Genomic DNA, 22,068 nt, shown 5'->3' on the forward strand with positions numbered 1-22,068 from the left:
TATGTTCAGCAAAATTGAATATTTATGTTTGCTACCCTTATAAATTAGCTGCCTCATTTTAATGTAATCATTTTTTACCCTCAGTTTCTGTTTTCTTTGATGTACATAGTTTTATATTGTATTTTAAATTTAATTTATTATTATTATTTATTTTATTTTATTCAGAGGGCCATGAGGTTATCGGTTTTATTACTGTCAAGCGTTACCCTCCTTAAATAAAGTCTTACCACTAATTTATCAGTCACTAGCCAACATATTTCACTCCAGCTATAATCCATTGTTTTCTTTTGTCTATTACAACAGGTCACATTTTTAACCTTTCAGTTAAATATCTCTGACCAACACAATAGACCATAGTTGTACTCTCAGTATTCATGGACTTGAACTAGTTGCAATGGAGAGCTTGGAGGCTCATGTAGGGGAGTAACATTAAAAAGAGATAAATGTGATTTGCATTTGAAAAGACTCCCCGCATTAGCTGTAATAATTTTTTGTTTCAAAATCATTATTTGCACAATGATATATTTTGATTATGAACTAACTTCTGCAATGTGCCTTATTCCATAATAAATATTTTTTGAACAAGTCGCACCTTTATTGAGAAACCTGATATTGGATAGTGTATAGTTATAGGTGTTTAGAAAACAGTCCTAAGAAGATATGCATGTTGACTGGTTAAAAACCATGTTTCTATAACTCGATAGAAACACAGAACTAGCAAGAGCTGTTGACATGATGATGGCGTGAGCAAGAAAATTTACATTTTGATAATCAAAGTTAACAAGTTGTTTTCCTTTTCTTTGTTACAGTGTTTTCTAAAAGAAATAGAAAACATGTTCTCCGTGTTTCTATCGAGTTATAGAAACACTCCTGAAAGTTTGGGAGAACTCCAAAAAGCTGTCAGTGGAAACACTCGCCTATGGCTCGTGTTCTTACAGCATTTCTCGTTCTCCCAAACTTCCACTCATGTTTCTATAACTCAATAGAAACATGGTACATGTTTTCTATTTCTTAAATAGTGATTGTCAAATTATTAAAGAACTTGCTCTTAGGGAGCAGAAGAAGAGAGACCCTTTGAATGCCATAAATATGTAAAAAAAAGTGACCGCTAAAAACATTCAAGAGTCCTTCATTGTAAGCCATCACATACGTGTGTATGTAATGCTTTAAAATTAAAGCTGGATACACACATAACTTATATGTAAACAAATGTATTTCATTTTCTTCCTCTACTGAAATGGAGCATGAACATAATACGGTTTGCTCCCTGCACAAACTCTATCAAAAATTGGTTCACGTTTTGTCCTCAGTTATTCTGTAAAAATCTTTTGCAAATTAATGCAATCCCTGTGATTTAGCAACAATAATTATACAACCTAATCTTTCATAAAACATACAGTTTTGGAGTAGCTTTAACCTATTACTTTTAACACTTTTGAGATCATTAAACTATCGCAACTTTTTGGAAAATTTAAGGGCAGGAGCTATTGTTTTATATTTCCTTGTGTGATCAGAGTCCACTGACTGTGAAATTCGCTGAATTCTACCCCCAAATAACTGTTCTTTCAAAAACAAACTCGCAGATTGTTGAATTCTCTTTGGCTTCTTCACTTCCTGTGGTAGCACAAGAACTTTAATTTCTGGTATTTCTTCATTTACTTCTGGGACCTCTTCTTCTTGATCATCTTGTTCACCCTCACTTGAACTGTCAAAGGTCATGTGATTTCCAGTAGCCTGATCAACTGATTGTGGTACCAAGTCTTCCTTTTTCTGAGACTTCTGTCGCTTAGCAACTTGCTGGAGAACATCCATTGGTAGTCTAGAGTATTCTCTCGCTCGTTTCCTTTCCTTCTGCTCCAGGAATCGTTCATTTCTTTCTATTCTAGATTGTTTTTCTTTTCGTTTAGCATCAAGAACGATCTCTTTCTCAAGCGTCCGTTCTCGAATTGCAGTTTCTTTGCTAGACTTCCAAGAAATGTCCTCTGGGATATCTTCGTCCTCATCAATAGCCCCTGTAGTGCTCCCCTCGCTGGGTTTACACTGACCCGGGCTCTTATCTATCACAGCAATAACTTTCTCATTGTCGTCCTTTACAATAGTTTCTTCTTCGCCATTTGATTTATCCGTTTTTACTTGAACCTCAATGGCACTTTCATCAACAAAGACAATACGTTTATTGCTCCGGTCCGCTGGTTTTCCCTGGCCCTGATTTGATTTAGCTGGAGGCTTTCTTTCCTTTCTATTCCTTCTCATTTTCCCAAGATATTTCGGTTGGCTTTTTGCCTGAAAGTTCCTTCACGTGTCGTCAGGCTTCCGCTCAACGAGACACTGGGATCTAACATCCGGGACCTGCAATTTAGTGCATCCGCTGAAAGTGGTTCTTTACATCGCTGGCGCAGCTTGTTTTCATCGTTTCCACAACAACTTTGATGGAGCAGAGCTCATCAATTTTCGTCTGAAGAAGATTGTGGGAAGACTTGCAGAACTAACAAAAACATAATTTTAGTCCTCTACGGAAATATTTACGGGCATATAGGATAGTGTAGTGTTTTGTTACAGATTCATCCGTGATATCTTGAAGGCTTTTTCGCATTCAAAATGGAAGACATAGTGAGCGAGTTGAACTTCGATGAAGGCATTGCCATGCCTGTTGCAAATCTCGAGAATAAACAGCTGGAGAGTGAGGTAGGATTTTCTTGATAAAGTAAATAATGGTTCTTGGAATAGGTAAGATTTTAGGTAACGATTCTCGGCGTGCAAACTTTGAACTTGATTTTTATTTACAAGACAACTGATCAAAGATCTGAAACTTACATGTAAGCTCATAAAATGTGATGTATATGTAAATTTTCTCGTAGTTTCCTTACTCTTACACCGGTGATAGCCACTACCATATGTTTATTCCAGTACTTATTTTCACATGATAATATGGGTTAAACTAGTTGGTGAATAATGCAATAAATATAAGTAAAAGATGATATTGGCTTGAGATATAAGCTTAAAGAAAGCCACTGCTTATCTGGCATATGCATGCCTGTGCAGTATTCTACACTCATCTGACAGATTACAAGTATTTAAGAACAGCAGTTTCTTGTCATATTGTTTTTTTCCATGATATTAAGTTGGTAATCAATTAATACTTTATTTATACACAACATTGCATTTTTTTTCATGGTATTGAGGTATTTGGGTACAAAATAAGAAGTTGTACATGTTGTATTAACATTGCAGGAATATTGACCTGTGAGGAACATAGCTTATGGGTTGAGAGATCTGTGGAGAAATACATCAACACTGAAAAACTGTTTGGGAAACTTGTTAAAAGAAATGTACTGAGGGGAACAGAATGGGGGTGGCACTTGTAATAGACCAGAATCACTTTTATTGGAAATTACCAAGAACTTTATGGTTGCTGTGGCCCTCATGATAAGAAAAATTTATTATTTGGACACATGTGTTTTGCTGGAAAATACACCACTGGTAAAATTCAATTGAAACTACATCCGGGACCCTAGTAGTGTATTTTTCCATATCCTCGCCAATAAGAATATTGATGATATCATTTCCTCTTTTTCACAGTTTTTTGTGCAAACAGCCAGTGAAAAATACCAGTGGCTTGAAGACATTGTTTTTTATTTTTGAGTGTGAAAAACAACATTTTAGTTGCCGTGCTCATTATTTTCTAAAATATTGTTTTTGCCACTCAAAAAGAACATTTCATATCTTTGTTCTGCCATGTAATATCCTTGCTGATTAGCTTTGCATTGTCATATAAGGCTGCATATTTTGATTATGCCATATTATGACTTTTTTATTTTGGAAAATTTGTTCTTTGTCCTTAAGCTCCAAAACAAAGGATACTGATGGCTTGTTGTGTTCACCTTAAGCTTGGTCCATAACTGGGGCTGTCATTAAGGGATGTAATTCATGACAAATATTACAGCTGAAAATGCTTAATTTTCCCTTGATGCTGCAGTGTATGGGTGAAATTGTCTGTTGTCGATAGAATTCACCTACAAATTAATGAGTTTGCTCTGGGTGCGGAGAACAAGGCTATAGGTGACTCAAAACTTAATGACAGCCCTGCATAACTACATGTATATGAAAATTTAGTAGATCTATGCACCATGTAAATTTAAAAGTAATTAACTGATTGATTGTCTTGTTCATTTTATTAAAGGTAACTGAAACTCAAAAGAATATAGTGTCAAATAAAGAACAGCTTGACGAACACTCCGACAGAATCTATGCCATGAGTGAACATCTCAGGAATGTGCAACAAGAACTGCAGCATACACAGGTGAATAGGAAACTGAATGTTATACACTGTACATGTAGCTTTTAGCATCTGATGATATAGTCCTAATTGGTTTTTTTTTTTCACTGATCATAAGGTTCTCTATTTATCGTGAACAGGATTTGCTTAATGCAAGAAAAAGAGAGATTGAGACTGAAAATCACATGAAACAGATTGGTATGTAAAACGTTTATGAGTGCATCCTTGCGTGTACTTGTAGCTTTACTCCACTCAGCATTCGTGGCATTTGGCACTTGCATTTATTTTGTATTTACAGGCTCCTCAGGGGCACCCAGACTCCATTTTGGACAAGTATAGGTGTTAACTTAATTAAGACACTGCATCTCACAACAAGAATATGAAAATTGTCGGCAAGAGAATCATTGGAAAGTCTGTTTTCCATTTTAGCTGAGCGCGAGGAGGGAAGACTCAACAATGAAGTCAGGAGAATAAACAATGAAATAAAAGATTTGGCTGAGAAAAGGAATATCCTAGAGGTATGAAAGATTCAACTGCATTTGCTGCAAATATTTTCCAATATTTGTAAAAATAAAAGTGATATTTTCTCAAGTTATTGATGTGACTTTTCTCTACCAGAACAACATTTTCAGGAATACGCAGCGTCTTGAGGACCTGAAGAGCCAGATGAACTGGGATCAGAAGGCATTGGAGGCATGGCTGGAAGAATCAGCTCGAAAAGATGAGGATGCACTGACGTTGCAGAAATACACTCGTTCAGATGAAGGAAAAGTGAAGGTAGTCAATTGCCACATAATAACTACATTCATCTTTATTTACTGCATATTTTATTAATATTATAATATACAAAATATATGCACGCTAAACATGAACCAATCCTTTAATGATAAACAAAATTGTAGAGCATTATTTGATGCTAAGTTGGAAGCATGGAAGTATAATGGTTAGCCCTACTGACCCTGAACTGAGTGGTCGGCATTCAGGTGCTCCCCAGGGTCATTCTGTTTTACAAGTCATGTCACTCGCCCAGTTCCTTTCACCAACCAGGAATACAAATGAGTATGGATAATTAAATGCGTAGGGGTAACCCTGTAATGGTCTAGGATCGTGTCCTTTCACCAACCAGGAATACAAATGAGTATGGATAATTAAATGCGTAGGGGTATCCCTGTAATGGTCTAGGATCATGTCCGGGTGAGAGTAGAAATATTCCTAGGCACTTCAGAAGATAATTGCCGGCTAAGTGGGCCACTACTGTAGGCTTGAATTCATGCAGACCTGGTATTTGTCATTTGTCATCTAGAATTTTTGTTTCCAAAATATTCTAACTTTGAACTATGTTTAACTTTGGGAACATTAAATGCATGTGTACCAAGAAGTCGCAAGAACAAATTAACGTTACCAGCCTTTAGCAAGTTCAAAATCATTTAAAGAATATATTTCTGACTGTGCACTGTTCAATTTGGTGAAAACAGAAGCAAGGCTCTTTGTGAAACACTGCTCTTGTAATGGATGGCAAATTATAGGGAGTAAGAATTTTTTGTGCAACTTTTATTCCTTCACTTGTCAGGAGCTAACACTAAGGATGGAGAGAATGACAGATGATGCAGCAAAAAAAAAGAGAGAACTGGAGCACGAACTAACACTTACCATGACAGCCCAGGTCAGTTACATGAAGTTGATTGTGCTATTAATGAGTCATTTACTGTGTGTGACCATACTGTTACCATACCCACCCCACAGGGCTGGGTATGGTCACACACAGACACCTGGGAAAATTGACAGGCTGTGAGGATGATTTTGCCTGTCTGGTTTGACTGACTGGGAGAAAGTTTTTCTTATGATGAAGTTCAGTTCTAGGCAAGCTTTTAGCCAGGATTCGAAAAGTGGGCATCCAAAATACGCTATAGGGCCTGCTCAAATGAACAATTTATAAAGACACACATGAAAAATAAAGCAATTTTCTTTCAAAAGTGGCGGCCTGGTTCAAGGAAGGTCTATGGAAATTCTGGAGGGTGGGAAATGTCAAACACCTTACTGGGATTTGCAGAGAGATGGGGGAAGGGTTTGGGTTCAGTTTTGTGTAGCTTGCGATTTTCTCTCTTCCAATTTTAACAGCAAGTTGTTGGAATCTCTGAAAGTGTGAATCAATTAAATTTTTGTTTTTTAAAAAAATCATTGTCTTGCATGCAAGAGGCTCTGATCTAGTGTTGCTGTATTATTAAAACTCTGGGAAAACGTGCTCCTGATAGTGAATTTAATTATATTCAAGTGTGAGCCATCAGAGATTCAAGTTGCCAATACAGTAGTTTCACTCTAATGACTTGGCTTAACTATCCTTGTAATAACTTTCTTCAATCTTTAGATTGAACTAGACAAGACAGCTGAAGAGTTCCGCAAGGCACACAGTGAGAGACAAGAGTTACTGCGGCAGTGGGAGAATACTATTGAACAAATGCAGAAAAGGGACAGAGAGATGGACCAGCTGGCTGTGGTAAGTGCTGCTTCACCCTCTAATTACTTGCTCTGTTCTGTTGCTTTGCAAAGAAACTCATTGCTTTGTGATATCTGTGACTAAATGTGTGACAACTTATCTTCTTGTTTACCTTAGAAACTTGCTGAGGTAAAACTGGAGGTCAGAGACAGAGAAGATCAAGTTCAAGAGAAACAGGTGATTTTGCCTGCCAAACGTGAAAAAGTTGACTTTAAATGTCTTTTGTGTGATTTTCAGGCTCTTGAAGACCTGTATATTTACAAGAACATTAAACAACGAAGTTGGAAAATTATTGATAACAGCAATCTAAAACTACCATCGGCAGAGAACTTAATTAAGCACAAAAGCAGTCAGTTTGTTTTCGACTGTTTTCAAAATAATGTTTGCACCACCTTTAAGACCCACCTTGAAAGATCACCTTACTCTAAGAACACAAGGAACAATGGTTTATCAGTGAAAGTACCTAAAGTTCGCCTTGAATTTGGGAAGAATAGCTTTCACTATCAAGGAGCCAAGATTTTCAATGAACTACCAATTGAATTTAGATCCATAACTTCAAGATTAAAGTTTTTCCTAATTTGGTATGTCTTTTTTACCCATTTTTTCCTTATTTTTACAATAGTTTCGTTTATACGACCCCTCTGATAACAGTGTTAAATACACTGATGGGTCATCCTCTTTAAATATTTGTTGTTATTATTATTAATTATTATTTTTACAACTGGTGACCTGAAAATCCCTTTGGTTGCTTTCGATCTCAGACTCACTCTTCCAGTTGTAGCATTTTTCTTTTTCCTTTAACATACCTCTTACGTTGCTTGTACACAAAAAGTTACATTATTTTTTGTGTTTTGCTTCGTAAAACATTTAGAAATTTCTGGAGAGTGAGCTTGCAAACAATCAAGAAAAGGAGAAGAAAGTTGGGGTTGCTGAAAGACAGGCTGCTAAAATGAGACTGGAGTACCAGGATGCTGAACAGATCCGTATTCAATTCCAAGATGAGGTAAATATAATGAGCACTATTCTGTGTGCATAGAGCTTGTTCATGGTAGAACAGAAGGTGAAATGTTGGCAGGTGGCTTTCTATTTTTTTTTTTTTTTTATAATTAAATGTAATTGCTTGGTTTTGAAGTTTGGGACTCTGTTTACTTTATTGATTCTACAACGCTGTGTAATCATGCCTTAATCCTCAGCAGTAAAGGGCCATGAAGAATTCATTGCATCTTACATTTCACTGTGAAAAGAAATATTTTTTCTTGATTGGTATCATAAACTGTTTTCAGATTGTTTGCACACCCAAATCATAATTTTGATAAATTTCAGAGGGTATTTAGTGGTAATGGGCTAATTGATAACTCTTTTTTGCCAGCTTGACACTCTGAAATATACTGTGGATAGAACAGCAAAAGATCTTGATAGTGCCAGACAAAAACACAACTTACTCAAGAAGGAAGTTACCAACAGAACAGAAAAGTATGGAATAGCACCATTTATATATTAAGCATTGAATGTTGTCCTTTTGTACCATATTGGATAATCTAGTGTTCTTTCAATGAACGCTTGGAACATCGACTTGACTAAATACAGTAGTTTTAAAGGCCTCGCTCCAAAGAACACTGGAACTCACAGCACTGTAGTTTTTGTGGCATGTTAATAAAGAGGGTACCCTCATGAAAACCACTTTAGGATTTTTTATAGTTATGCTATGATGGAAATATTAAGAACAATCTGCCTTTGAGTTGCTCTGTTAGCCAAAAATATATGTTGAAACACAACGGTATTAAAAACATCTTCACAAAGAAAATATGTTGTGCTTTCTAAAAAGATCATTTTAGTAACACTCTATTTCTAAATCCATAAGCACATGATTTCCATAATGACTTCTTCAATACATGTCCAGATCATATATAAGGAATCTAAGTCATGCTTATTAAGTAGATATTGCTGATATAAAAATAGGGTGTGGAAAAAACATATTCAGGAGTGAATTTAGGGGAGCTGAGGGCCCCTCCCCCCCTGCCCCTTTTGTCTTGTATTTTTGAAAAAAATGGTCAGCCATCTTTAGAGTGCGTTTTTTGATTCGGTTTAGGGAGGGGGTGGCATGCATTCTACTGCAATTTTTTCAGCCCCCTCTATGTGAATTTTCTGGATCTTCCACTAATATTATGAAATACTGTCATGGAAACCTCGTCTTTAAAAATTAAGTGCACTGGGTGAGACTTTTTGGAGCAATTTTACCTTTGAGGATATATAATAAAATTAAGGTCACTCTTAGTGGTAAAAAATTTTCATTTTTATTTGTAAGGCTTGAGAGAGTCCAAAGGGAGCGAGATGATCTGCGAGAGCAGCTGAAAATTGTGACTGACGAGACTCTCACTGCTGAAGAGAAAGCACAGCGAATGGACATGCTGTTAAAGGAAGAAGAAGCAAGAATTTATGATGTAGAAAAACAGTTGGCTAGATTACGTGAAACGCAGGTAAAGTTCACTGCTGAGCTTCAAGAATTTCCTTTTTTAGTTATTTTGAAGCTTCAGAGTCAAATAAAAGGCACATACAATAGCTTAAGGTCAGCTATTTCTTTTAAGATGGTTGAATTAAACCTGCTCTAACAACATTTTGTAACTTAAAATTTACACTGTCTTGCTCTGTCCAGGTTTGCACTGCTCTTTGGTTATTCTTGTAGTCATCACAAAAGTTACTTGTTCAATTTGAGAACTCTTGAAGCTACACTACAAAGAACTTCAAGAAGCGTGTTGCAAGAAATTATTCCTTTTCTTGCAAGCTAACTGCTTGAAATTTATTAACTGGTTCTTGCGAGATGAGACTCTCATATTGCAAGATGAGATCTACATGTAGGCTCGATTACCAGCCACTGTTCAAGAAAACTCCACCAAAGCCATTTGGTGGAGTAACATAGACAGGACATGAGAGAGTGACGGAAATCAAGTCTAGACAGGATCCTTGTCTCAAGAGAAACGAGACAAGAGGTGATCAATTTTGAGTAGTACTGTATCTCTTTTAGGTGACAAGGTGTGTCAAATAAGGCTTCTTCTCTGTCAGTGAACAGTATAACCTTCTAAATTGCGTTGATCACCTTAGTTTATTATGAACAATTTTGCCCTTCTGTTTGTCATTGGACATGTTAGGAAATTCAAATGATAATTTAGTTTCTAATTGAGATCTTATTTTATTTTCCTCATTTTAGTTCAGAAAAACAGAAGAACTACACCAGTGTAAAGTTTTGGAAAGCAACACTACAGCAGAAATTCAGGTAAAAAGCTTTTCCTCGATATGCTATTTTATGTCTTCGTTGTGACATTGCACTTGTTAAAAGTTGTTTTTTCTTTTTTGTGATCAGGGGGCTCGTGCTGCCAGCAGGAATCTGAGTAGCAAACTACACAAACTTGACCAGGAATCACTCAAACAACAGGAAATTATCTACATGCAGGTAAGTTTTGTTACGAGGATAGACTGTTCTTGACCCATGCACATCAGTCAACTTCCCCAGGGCATTTCTTAGAATCTTGCATCCATTGCTCAGGGCAGGAAAAAACCCAGGTCCGACTGCCCAGGGCAAGTAAATTTTGCTCTTGGGCAAGTGAAAATGGAAGTTTGGTAGCCCAGTGGAAAGTGAAATTAACCTTGGTAGTATTGTTATAGTCTATCACTGATTACAGACAGTACCTAGTAAATGATGTAGTTGAGCAAGTGCTACATGTATTTTAGTGGGGGCAACTGGAAACTTAAATGTACTGACCCACTGGGCAACTGGAATTCAAAAATTTTTTCCTGCCCTGTTGATGGTGATGAATCTGTCTCATTGATTTTCTAAGCTTGATGTCCTTTCCGTGACTTTCCATTAGAAGACACAGTTGGAACAAGCTCGTACTTGCAGATGTAGGCACATTTTTAGTAGTTTGGAATTATTTTGTGAATTTGTTTCGGTTGGTCGTGTTTAATAGGATTTCCAGCTGCAGCAACTGGAGCGAAGAATAAGCCGCATGCAGGGAGAGAGGAGCAATGAAGAGAAGCTGCAGCTAGAGGCCAGAATTAAGGTAAAGATTATGAGTGTTAACTGCGTGGCTATGGATGATTTAAAAGGGGGAAAATGTGTCCTACTCACTCAGCAACCCTTAGAAATAAGAGGTGCATGTATTCACAGATTACACAATGAACAATGCGTCATTACAACTTGTACATCTACACCTACTTTGGAGGAGCTTGGTCGCAACATTTTGAGTTAATTTTGCCACATACAAAATTAACTTTAATTTGAAGGAAACCTGAAAATAGTAGTTTCCTTAGATAGGAAAACACCCAAGAGATAATAATAAATCATAAAGGAACAAGGATTGTGAAGGATGGAGAAGATCAACACGGATTACAAACGACGAACTGAAAAATTTAGACTTAACTTTTCAAGCCGTAGCTCCTTTGATACTCTTCAACACTTTACAGTATCAAGAACAGAAGTTTTACTGTTATGTCATGATTGTTATTTATATATTGTAAAGCACTGATTTACAAGGTATACATACAAATTGAAAAGTAAGATTTTACCTGATCAATCGATTGAATTTTTTTTTTCTTTTACAGGAACTTATGTCTCAAATGGATGAACACAACTCGACTCATACACTTCTGAGTGCTCAGATGAAGAACTTGAATGTATGTTGGCTGCTTTTTCTTGTTTTACTTTTCAGGCTGAACTTTGTGCAGTACCGTATTTGGTTAAAAAAAAAAAACAAACCGTCACACAATTTGCTGAACTGAGATATTTTTTCGCCAATCAGCAATGTATGTAATATTTCGTCTCCTCAGGCCGGTCACGTCTCCAAGCGTTTGTCTCTTTGTTCTACATTTCGCTTAAATCAAGCTCCGAGTTTTTCTATCACCCTTCTTGTGGGTGTAATTTTAAATTACTTTAAAAATGTTATTTCTTTGTTTCACAGGATGACCTTCGACGTGCTAATCGAGATTTAAACAAAGGAAAAGATGAAATGAAAAATCTTACAAGCAAAATTGGTAAGTGGTACATCAACACCTAGAATCTCCTTACCGCTCGTCATATATTTGCTATAACAAGGTAGAGAGAATATAGCACGTGTAAAAACATGTGCAAATGAATACTGAAATTAGCCTTAAATGAAATGGGCTTCGTACTTTTTTTCCACAGAGGAACTGAATCTTCACAATGACAGTTCGGAAAGGGAAAGAAAGAAAGTTGTGGCTGTGAAACAGGTTTGTTTTATGCACAGTTTATCTCGTGAATGTCCTTGATACCTGCCCGGTCATTTTCTCTTTAGTTTGTCCTCAGACGTTTATATTTTTTGCTACGAGTTATCATCCACACGCCGGGTTAATATTTTGTTAATCTAGCGATCTCGACTAACTCAAGACAAAATAGTGGGTCAGTGGACAGATTTTTTTCAGTTAAGTTCTTACATTCTTTTTTGTCTAGTTTTAAACCTTAAATTGTAGTCCTAAGTTTTTAGCTTTTCAGACTTCGTATTTAAGGTATATTCTAGGCTTTTATTTTTTGGAGGACCCTCCTGAAAACTGCCTCTAGGTGATTGGATGCGTCCTCTTAAAATATTAATTTATTATGTTATTTTTATAAAAATATTGTTATTCCGGCCGAAGCTGAATATTCTCATTTTTCGGCGGATTTTAGGCTGAAAATATTCTTTTGAATATTCTTAGATTATAGCGTGTGACATTTCTGTTTTCGAATGTACTTGGTGGTTAAAGTAATGTTGGACGCGCATAACTTCTTGCAGAAATTTTATGAGCATCGGACATGCGGCTATTGCAGTTTTTGTTTCGTTTTTTTTTGTTTTTCAGTTTTGGTTAGTTTTGCCGTTTAGAGAAGGAAGAATTTTATACGGTCTAGTAAAAAAACATTTAATTGTGTCGTATTTAGAGATTTTCGACACACAAAACTACATTCTTTTTAAAATCGCAGCCTCGGGTTTACTGTATTCTTGAAATATTCTTAAAATTTCGCGAATTTCAGCCTCGATATTTGTTAAAAGAAATACTGATTCTTATTAAAAAAAGAAAGAGTGCATATTTGTCTTTCATGCGTATTTAACCGTATCAAAGTGTGCTCTTTTAAAATAAACGTTAGCGAGCGAGAACTGAAAATGATAAAAGTCTTCCGCTGTGATTGGCTTCCGGAGAGAGCAAGTTTAGGTTATCTTGCCCGCACGCGAATACCTGCTGTGTCGCACGTAAAATCTCTTATTGACCACGTTTGCACTGTCAACAACCGATGAACATGTGACTGACTCAAGGGACGGATGGGTGACCGGTATTGTGATGTCATTTCTTGTAGGATCTTATGGTAGATGAGAACATTCTGAAGCTGGAGGTCAAACGCCTTAGAGAAACGCTTAGCAGTAAAGCGGACAATGTGCTTAACCTGGAGAAGAGAAAACTTCAGTTAGAGACGGTAAGTGATCATTTTCACTTGGGAACATTTTCCTGTATTTCTAAAACTGAAATTTTAGGACTGATTTTAAAGAAAAGCTGTTTCAGAACAACTTTTTTGCAAAATTTTAAAAGAAATCCTGGTCTTGGATCTTAGTCGACGTACTTCATTACGAGTTTCTACATTTGTCGAGTAATGTTTGCCGGACTAATTTAAGCAGTACTTATGGGTCTTCATACTTTTAAGTATGTTCAAAGATCATACTAGTTGAGAAGAGAAGCCCATAATACTTGTCTTTCTGCGTTTTTCAGGCGATGAAGCAACGCCGTCATGAAATCGATATCCACAAAGACATGTTGAAAGCACAAATCAAATCTTCTGAAGAGGAAAGGCAGACTGTGAGGTACAGTAACCCAGCCGCTCTACCATCTGATTCGCCTCTCTTGCACAGACGGTTTGGCTCGTCACGCAACGTTTAGAAAGAAACGTTGTGTGACCTATCAGACCATCGTCACAATTTGCTACTCTTGCTTGACTGTTGCCATTTCATCTTCCTTCCTGTTTTAATTGTTTCTGTAGGAAAGCAATAATGAACGATAACAATCGTTGTTGTCAATGGCGTCATGATGACACCAAAACGTCGGTTTTTATCATATACAGTGGGACCCTGCCTTACGGTCACTCATTATTATGGCCAGTCTTCTTTGTCCCCGTGAAACGCCCGTACATTTTCTTATGAGAAGACTCCGTTAATTCGGCCACCCTCTTAAAACCGCCAACGGCCACATCCTGAAATCCCAACCTGTGTAATCCTTTGTTTTTTTACCCCGTTTACACGGCCTCTCAAACCAGTTATGTTCATTTTTCCATTGTTAATAATTTTATTGTATGTACTGATTGAAGTTTCAACTTTTTCAAAAATTATACGCTTGTCTATGTTTTTCGAAATCATTACTGATAACTAAGAATGTTTCTGTTTTTATTTTTTGTCCTGCAGCTCTGAACTACATGAACGGATATCCAAGATAGACAAATTACGGAAAAGGTACATTGATTGATGTTTTTTTTTTCGGTTTACACCTGCGACAGAAAGTTTTATGTGAGTTACACAGCGGTGATCTTTTTTGCCAGTAACATAATTCATGTTTGATTACACCAGGTATGAAATCCTGATGATATCCATGGCACCTCCTGAGGGGGAGGAGGAGAGGTCTCAAGCTTATTACGTCATCAAGGCAGCTCAAGAGAAGGAAGAACTTCAGCGAGAAGGAGATGAACTGGACGCGAAGATCAGGAAGGCTGAGAAGGAGATCCGGTGAGAATTTTGTGTAGATCAACTAAACATCTGATTTCTCCCTCACGAATTCAGTTCATTGTCATGCAGACACGCGATGAGAATTAAGAATTTCATCAACTAGCAAATACTGCCTTTGATGAAACACCATTAGTCAGAGAAGTACATGGCAATTAGGAATGGAAATTCACTTTCATATCTTGATACTGAGATCCTCCTTAATTATTTTTAGGGCGTTGGAGAACACTCTTCGGTTAATGAACGGTCGTAACGAGACATACAGGAAAAGCTTTAATAAGGTGGATGAGATGAGTGAAGAGTTTGACGAGAAGCAGCGCTTGGAGGATCAAATGCGCGCTGTCATGGACAAATACAAATACAAACGGCGACAAATCCGCGAGCTACAGGAGGATCTGGGCTCCATGCAGAACACACTGGACAACTTGACAGCTGACGAACAAGCCTTAGTGGAAGTGATCACAGATAAACAAGCAAAAGCGACAAATTTACAGAAAGAACTGGACGATCAGAAGGTAAAGAAGGACAGAGCTGCCCGCGAGGCCAGTAAAATAGCGCGCACGGTCAGAAGCGCCAAGAAAAGTTCGGGAGAACTCCACGAAGAGAGAGACATGGATTTAAGAGAGCTACGAGAGTTTAACACACGTACAATGAAGCAGATGGGAGAAGTGTTACACAGTCACCCGGATCTTGGCCCCAGTGTTCAGATCTACTTCAGCCAGGCCGGGCTACCAATGCCACCCTCCCCAGGCCCTGGTGCGTCACGACCAACATCGTCTCGTAGCTCCAGGAGTTCTGGAACAGTGTCTTCCGCTAGGTAAGTTGAAAATTTCTAGTCTTATGGTCACGGAATGGCACGCTGGTTTTAGAAATCGTTCGACTGTAACGATACAAAAACAGGCCTGACATGTAGGATTACGTTAAGAAAAAATACGGAGGCGCAGTGGCCTCATGGTTAGTGCGCTCGACTCCAGATCGAGCGGTCCGGGTTCAAGCCCTAGCTGGGGACATTGTGTTGTGTTCTTGGGCAAGACACTTTACTCTCACAGTGCCTCTCTCCACCCAGGTGTATAAATGGGTACTGGCGAACTTAATGCTGGGGGTAACCCTGCGATGGAATAGCATCCCATCCAAGGGGGTGGGGGAGTAGAAATACTTCTAGTCGCTTCATGAGTGAATGTTTCGAAAAGGAAACGTGAAGTAAGAACAGATTGTTTGATTACTTTTGATCATCTCACAGATCTGATATCTCCACCGGAAGTCGCCGAGGCGTTGGTACGGTGGACGTTGGTGCTCTTGCTTTGTCTGGAGCCGCTAGTCCTTCTGGGGCGGGAAGTCCCAAAGCAGGTGTGTATATGAACAATGAAACATAAACTGAACCTTGTAAATGTGTAATACAAATTACGGTGAGTTAATGCTGGACTCGGGGCCAAGACATCCAGCTTGGAGTCCGACTAGCAGTAGCCTGTCTACCTCCGCCCCCTCCCCCTAAAAAAAATTGATGAGGGGCTGGATGTACACTGGCTAGACTAGCAGTATTAGGTACTGGTCTAAAAAAGAGACGATTTGAAACAACATTTCATAATCCATTCCGGGCTCTGACATAGAGGGAATGACCTACTAAAGCAGTTGCACCCGCCTAAATTAATTTGGGCAAAGTACGTTTGTGCAAATTACCCCAAATGTTAGATACCATTCTAATGATTTCCTGCTCGTTTCCAGGTGTCTCACCTACCGGTAGTGCGCGGGGAAAGAAGACGAGTTCCCGGCCTGGTTCCGCAGCTGGTTCCAAGGCCTCTTCCCGAGCAGGCAGCGCAGCAAGTCGCCGAAGCACAGAGCGTCGTTAGCCCATAGCTCACTTATTTATTGATAACAAATTCAGTGCTCGTTCTCAATACTTTTATTTGTCGCTCAGCTTACAATATTGTTGTAAATACACATGATGTAAATACTAACGTAATTTCTAAAAGAAACCAGTCGAGCTTATTGTTGTGGTGGTGGTTAATAATCGCTTGTGTAATAAAGAGTGGAAACTTTCCGTGATGGGTTAAAAATTAAATTTATTGGTTCAGTCGGGGGAAGCAATGGTGTTAAACTTTTCCCGTCTCGATCTGTCATAAGTGTCGGATCCCTTTTGGATTTCGTAAGAGCTGAATCTAACTAGCACTGATGGCGTAACTTTATGACGATGCGTCGAAGTCAGCAACTTCGGTATGCTCTCGGCAACTCGGGAAGCTCTTCGGGCACCTTCGCGGGAATCAACCAAATCGCTTCTCTACCCTCGAGTGAATTCTTACAGCCGTCTACTGTACAAAATCCGCCTCCCCCTCTTCCTGTCGTGAATCAGCTTCCGTCACTGTGTTTCCTGGCCGTTTTAGTGCAGGTTTGGATATCCCGGAGCAGTACTCTTACGTTATTTCGTATTTTTATCTTTTGGCCTCTTGAGGGGTCTACTACTTGTTAGCTTCAAGAGAAAACTCACACTTGTTTCAGCAAACAACAAACTTACGATTTAGCCAATCATTAGCAAGAAACCATCTTCCTAATCTTCTAAATCATCACTTTGCAGTACTGACCTCTTATCTGATAAAAATAGAACGAAGTAATTCTTCTGCGGTTGATTAATGGCTTTAATTTTTTCGCGAATCCATCACAGAAGAGTTTTTATACTTTTGTTGTTCCTTTAGTTTTCGTTAAGACTCGTATGGCCGTCTTGCAGTTATTTCCTTAGCTGTGATCATTACAGCCGTAAATTTCCACCCGTAAGGCGATTTTTTCTTGCCAAGCCAATGGTGCGATACGGAGGTACATTGCTCTGATAGGAGGCTGGAGCTGAATTGTTATGGTAGTATTGCTATCTTGGTTAGCTGCAAATACCTAATAAATCGCAACGGTAACGCAACTATTAGGACTTGTCATACAATCTACGATCGTGTTTAAACAGGCGTTTTTGATCACGCGCCAAATCTCCCATGCCTTAAATTCCATACTGATGACGTAGCTCTTAAGGCTGTTCGTGATTGGTTCTTACAGTGGCACAAGCAACAACCAATCAGAGACAACTACACGGAGCTCTGTAGAGTGACGTCATCAGTATTGCCGAGTTTCACGTTTGGAGAGCACACGCACGAGGATAGCCGCGAGAAAAGTCACTTTCTTGGCGCTTTCGCACCAGACTCAAACATGAGGCTCGCGATCAAAGGTAGGCCTGCTCGAAGTTTCTCTCGCAGAAGAAAAATTTTGCTCAATAGACGCGCAAAGATAGATTTTCTTTGGTATTGAACACCATCGGTTACCATATATACATTTCGAGAAATAACACTGACTTTCACCTTTCTAGATCCAGGTTGGCCTTCATGCTCGTAGTATGACCACGTGACACCATCTAAGCTATGCAAAAGATTATAACGAGTAACAAACCAATAATGATGAGGATTTCCCTGAGTTGCCACGCCTGTGATGAGCTTGGAGTAAGGTTGGAAACTAATCTGCAGGAACTCGTATGCACCTTCGCTGACCCAGGAGGTGTTTGTGCGTAAGCGAGCGTCACTGGGTTTGTACGGGTTCACACTTGAGGAGGCGTTGAAATTTTCATCAGGCAGTTGTCGATTACCAAGGCCCAGTGGAGAAGAACTGCAAACTAACAAAGAGAAATGCTTAATTGGGTTCCTTGTTTAGTACAGAAGTATGCTCGATCTACAGATCGAGAACTCCAAAATCCAACTAATAAATCTTAAAGTTCCTGTTCGCAAATTGAGAATTCCAGAGAGAAGAGCCGAGATATAGTCTAGTTTAGTGGATTTATTTAAGGTGGCCGAACACAGTTTTCGCGCGCGCTTTTGCTGATGCAAAACATGCCTTCAATAGAGCGATCATTTTATTTACTCAAAACCCGTACTATATGCGCTATTTTTCTCCATTATTGAACGCAGTGTACTGATGCCTTTAGTCTTTTATTACAAAGCTGTGTTAGAAAAGGTAACGACGCAAAGAACCCAGCAATTCTCAGCTTTTCTTTGTTACCGAAAGAACCCAGTTAAATGCAGCGCATGCGCAGTTGCTCGAAAAATTGAGACCGATTGCTTTTGCAGAAACTTGCCGATTTCTAACGATCCAGTCGTTAGAATTTCAAGAAATTTGGCAAAAAAATAATTCAGAAACCACGCGAATGATCTATCGCAAAAAATCTGAATTTTGACCTAGGGAATTTTTAATAATACAGAACATGCAGTGAAAATGATTTACGGCGAATTACGAAAGTCGCCTATGTCAAAATTTTATTAGAACAGTGTTGACAGAAGGGATTTAATGTCAATTCATAGTGGGCAAATGATGAAAAAAATCTAACGACTGAATTTTTTTAAATAAACAAAAACCATTATTTAAGCCTTGTTTTTAACCAGCCCCGTTGCCATGGCAACAGCACTCACCTTAGCCAAAATGTGAGAATAAACCCTTCTGTGGTTAACGTTGACTCTTGCAAAAAACGGGCGCCAAAGCATAAATATCTTTAAAGTAATGGTGAATTAGGCAGAGGCTCTTGAAAACTGTGTTCGGCCACCTTAAATAAGTGCGGGTCTTTTTAGCAATCAGTTGTAGATATAGGCTTTCTTGTTTGCTCAAGCTAATCGGAGAACGCGTTATAAAGTGAACAGGCCTTAAGAGTTAACTTCACGTACCAATACATGTAACAAGACCGTGAAGGGAGGAGGTCTGTCAGTTAACAAAAAAGAAAATATACAATCGAGCCACTGCTATGAAAGGAAGGACCTCTCATAGGCGGATATGGAGTCATGATCCCTACGATACACAAGCATGGAATGTCTTGCCTTATCAGGAGCCATAATCGTCAGAATGGCGCAATTTGTTCTATGTTGCATGGATCCCAAGACTTACGGTCTCCGTTCCCGATTATGGTTCCTGGCCTTATATAAGCGGACACCGATAATTCGGCTCGCACTTGCAAGGGTACATTAAGCGTATTTTCTTACTTTCACACTTTGCTCCAGTGAATTCATCGTGACAGAAACATTCAAACCCAGGATGGCGCCTTACTGCCTTGCAAGTTCCGTTATTTCTACAAGGAAATGATACACAATAGTCCGCGGGTTCTTTCAGTTTGTCCAAGTAAACAGACCCAGACCTGCGCAGAAAGTTCCCTGAATCTGCACGTCGTGACGAGTTATTAAGTTCGCAGGTCATGGTGGGAGCGAAGTAGTTGAAGCTGTAACAGAGTGGGTCAGCGTCACAAGTCGCGGCGCAAGATTCAAAGCGTGTCCCGGATATCTGCCTGTAGGTGTGTCTGAAGAGGGCAAAGTCAGAAACTGACCTGACTGACCGGCAGGCCTCAATCGAAACAACTGTTATCTTCATCAAACATGCGAAGAGATGAACTACAAGGACTATGGTTGACATTCTGATCTGCGTGACCACAAGATTAAGAAAATAGTTAAGTTCTGGAAGCTTAATTTTTTCGGTTGCTGTAAGGTAGTAGGTCTAAGTGCTAAATTATCGCACATGGCTACAAAAATGGAATCATCGCAGACGTCGACCATCAGTTATTAAAATTTAAAAATAAAAGCTAAGCGAAACAGATGCAAAAGCAAAACTAATTATTTCATTTCCCTAAATTGACTATTACGTTCACCTTTAGATAAATAAAATACCGTAAGTCCTGCTTATCAAGCCTTTTATTATTGACCTGTCAGGCGGTAACCTAGAATCCTTTCCTGGTATAAAACCTATGGATATTTCCAAAACCTCCGTATTAAACTGTGGAGAGCCCAGAGACGATAACGCAACTTCTCCTACGTTAAACATACATTGTAAATAAACTCTTTGAACAGGGCAGCAGCTTTCTTTACATTTCACTCGTGCCAGTGTTGCAATGATTGCGGAGTACGTGTGACAGGCATGTTAAACAAAATTATATATGTTGTCGACTAATATAATTTATCATGTCTTGATCTTTGTGTGATTGAATGAAAAAAATCGAGTTACCGACCTCGTGACTTGCGTTTGCATCAGATGAAGGCTAGAGAAAAAACAAATTAATATTAGATACCGTCAAATTCTGGTATAAAAAAGCTTGTGTAAAAGTAACGCATTCTAGAATTTAAGCCAACCAGCCACAGTTCTACGTTCTCGCGTCATAAATCTTCCTGAAAATGTCTAGCCGAGTTGTAGACGGCGATATAAAACCGTATTTTATAGAAAGTTTGTTTTGAATATTCTAGGCACCCGCAGCGTGTATAGTGTACTGAAGTCGCTCACAATTTGTCGAATTACACTAGTTGAATACCAACAATGACCGTCGCGTAGTTAAACCGACCAATTTTTCCTCTTCTATAGGAAAACCATTGCTTAAATTCAAACTTACCCTTCCGACTGAACTTTCAAGGATACTTCTTTTGTTCTGTAGGAAGTGCGGTAAACCGTATTAGGTCCCAGAATATATGAATAATCTTCGTCACGTCTCCTGAAACAAAACTGAATTAGCATTCATTCGCATTTTTCAGCTCAACTCGCCAACCTTACCCTAGAATTCCTGAATAGAGCCTTCTTTTTAGCAATCTTTGAAAAAAACAAAACTATTAAACGCACAGAATAGGACAAAATCTTTCCATGGCTGAGCTTTATCAGGGTAAACTTCACGTTTGCTCAGGTGAACTCCTCTCTTCAGGTTCACACGACTGACTCGATCGTAATGAGCACTTCAAGTGTGAACTTTATCAAACACGGTGATCAATACAAAACCGTGAATATAAGATTTGAACCTTATATTTGAATAGAGAATTACTGCTCTTTCACTTTTCCTTTTGTCTGATAGCCATCTCGTGGCTTTTTCTTTTGATTGGTATCTCAAAAAGAGTATATCAGTTATTTTAACCGTCTTCGTTTTTTCTGGTTTTAAATAATTCCACTTTTCACGCGAAGGCACAGGTTTATTCCAGGCCCTTGAATTTTAAATAACAGATAGTATTTCAAGTAAACACAGAAAAAAAAGAACAATGTCTTTTCAGATGAAAGCGAATTTCTTCAAATTAAGAAATTAAAAACGTCTGGTCCTCGAATTTTAAAATGACAGATGTTATTTCAAGTAAACACAGCAAAAAAAAAACCGGTTCTTTTTTTCAGATTAAAAACGAATTTCTTTAAATTAAAAAGAACAACCTGGGATCTAGAAGACAAAAAAGTAAATAAAGCGCGCCGATCCAGCAAATGAAAAACACACAGACTGAGCCCAAAGCTGGAAATAGCAATTTTTAGTGACTTTCCTTATCTCCGGGTTATCTGGACAGTTAACACAGCCAGGAAATGTACGATCGATAACCTTGCAATCTGATTGGCTACGAAACAATCATCTATCAATCGATAAACATGCAGTTTCGATAAACGCTAATTCGAAAAAGAACAATTGGGCAGAGATGATTACAAACGAAGAGGTTATCATTTTGCGATGCATTTCACAGTTAGTATAGGAAATCGGCGTGTTCGTGAAACAACCGCTTCGTATCACGACTACATCCTACATACCATTTTTTGCAGTTACA

General features: G+C 38.5%; 3 protein-coding genes across 5 annotated transcripts; 1 reads left to right on the forward strand and 2 right to left on the reverse strand.

The window, feature by feature from the left end:
* Positions 1 to 1,195: 1,195 nt before the first annotated feature.
* LOC110042187 (uncharacterized) lies at positions 1,196 to 2,253 on the reverse strand. The gene has a single exon (XM_020747535.2). The coding sequence runs from the start codon at positions 2,251 to 2,253 to the stop codon at positions 1,450 to 1,452; it is 804 nt and encodes a 267-aa protein (XP_020603194.2). The 3' UTR covers positions 1,196 to 1,449.
* Positions 2,254 to 2,320: 67 nt separating this feature from the next.
* On the forward strand, positions 2,321 to 16,553 carry LOC110042223 (coiled-coil domain-containing protein 39-like). 2 transcript variants are annotated; one of them, XM_089294702.1, is made up of 25 exons: positions 2,321 to 2,685; positions 3,232 to 3,480; positions 4,181 to 4,300; positions 4,417 to 4,474; positions 4,706 to 4,794; positions 4,895 to 5,053; positions 5,847 to 5,939; positions 6,642 to 6,770; positions 6,888 to 6,947; positions 7,642 to 7,773; positions 8,140 to 8,243; positions 9,076 to 9,247; positions 9,976 to 10,041; positions 10,129 to 10,218; positions 10,733 to 10,825; positions 11,367 to 11,438; positions 11,723 to 11,795; positions 11,947 to 12,011; positions 13,108 to 13,224; positions 13,515 to 13,606; positions 14,201 to 14,248; positions 14,363 to 14,518; positions 14,730 to 15,332; positions 15,756 to 15,862; positions 16,238 to 16,553. In XM_089294702.1, exons 2-25 carry the CDS (start codon positions 3,406 to 3,408, stop codon positions 16,360 to 16,362), a joined length of 2,898 nt encoding a protein of 965 aa, XP_089150828.1. In that variant the 5' UTR covers positions 2,321 to 2,685; positions 3,232 to 3,405; the 3' UTR covers positions 16,363 to 16,553. The 2 variants fall into 2 exon arrangements, with proteins under 2 accessions (XP_089150828.1, XP_089150827.1); XM_089294701.1 differs by lacking the exon at positions 3,232 to 3,480.
* Positions 16,401 to 21,629, reverse strand: LOC110042306 (lactadherin-like). Of its 2 annotated transcripts, none has more exons than XM_089294734.1 (5): positions 20,895 to 21,629; positions 20,520 to 20,549; positions 19,507 to 19,936; positions 17,848 to 18,155; positions 16,401 to 17,392 (listed from the first exon to the last, which is right to left on the reverse strand). In XM_089294734.1, the coding sequence occupies exons 3-5, from the start codon at positions 19,928 to 19,930 to the stop codon at positions 17,243 to 17,245; spliced, it is 882 nt and encodes a 293-aa protein (XP_089150860.1). In that variant the 5' UTR covers positions 19,931 to 19,936; positions 20,520 to 20,549; positions 20,895 to 21,629; the 3' UTR covers positions 16,401 to 17,242. The 2 variants fall into 2 exon arrangements, with proteins under 2 accessions (XP_089150860.1, XP_089150859.1); XM_089294733.1 differs by having other exon boundaries at positions 17,177 to 18,155; positions 20,895 to 20,993; positions 21,053 to 21,629.
* Positions 21,630 to 22,068: the final 439 nt, after the last annotated feature.

Source organism: Orbicella faveolata, unplaced genomic scaffold (genome assembly GCF_042242905.1).
Source record: "Orbicella faveolata isolate gen_17 unplaced genomic scaffold, um_ofav_v1 contig_25, whole genome shotgun sequence".
NCBI lineage: Eukaryota > Metazoa > Cnidaria > Anthozoa > Scleractinia > Merulinidae > Orbicella > Orbicella faveolata.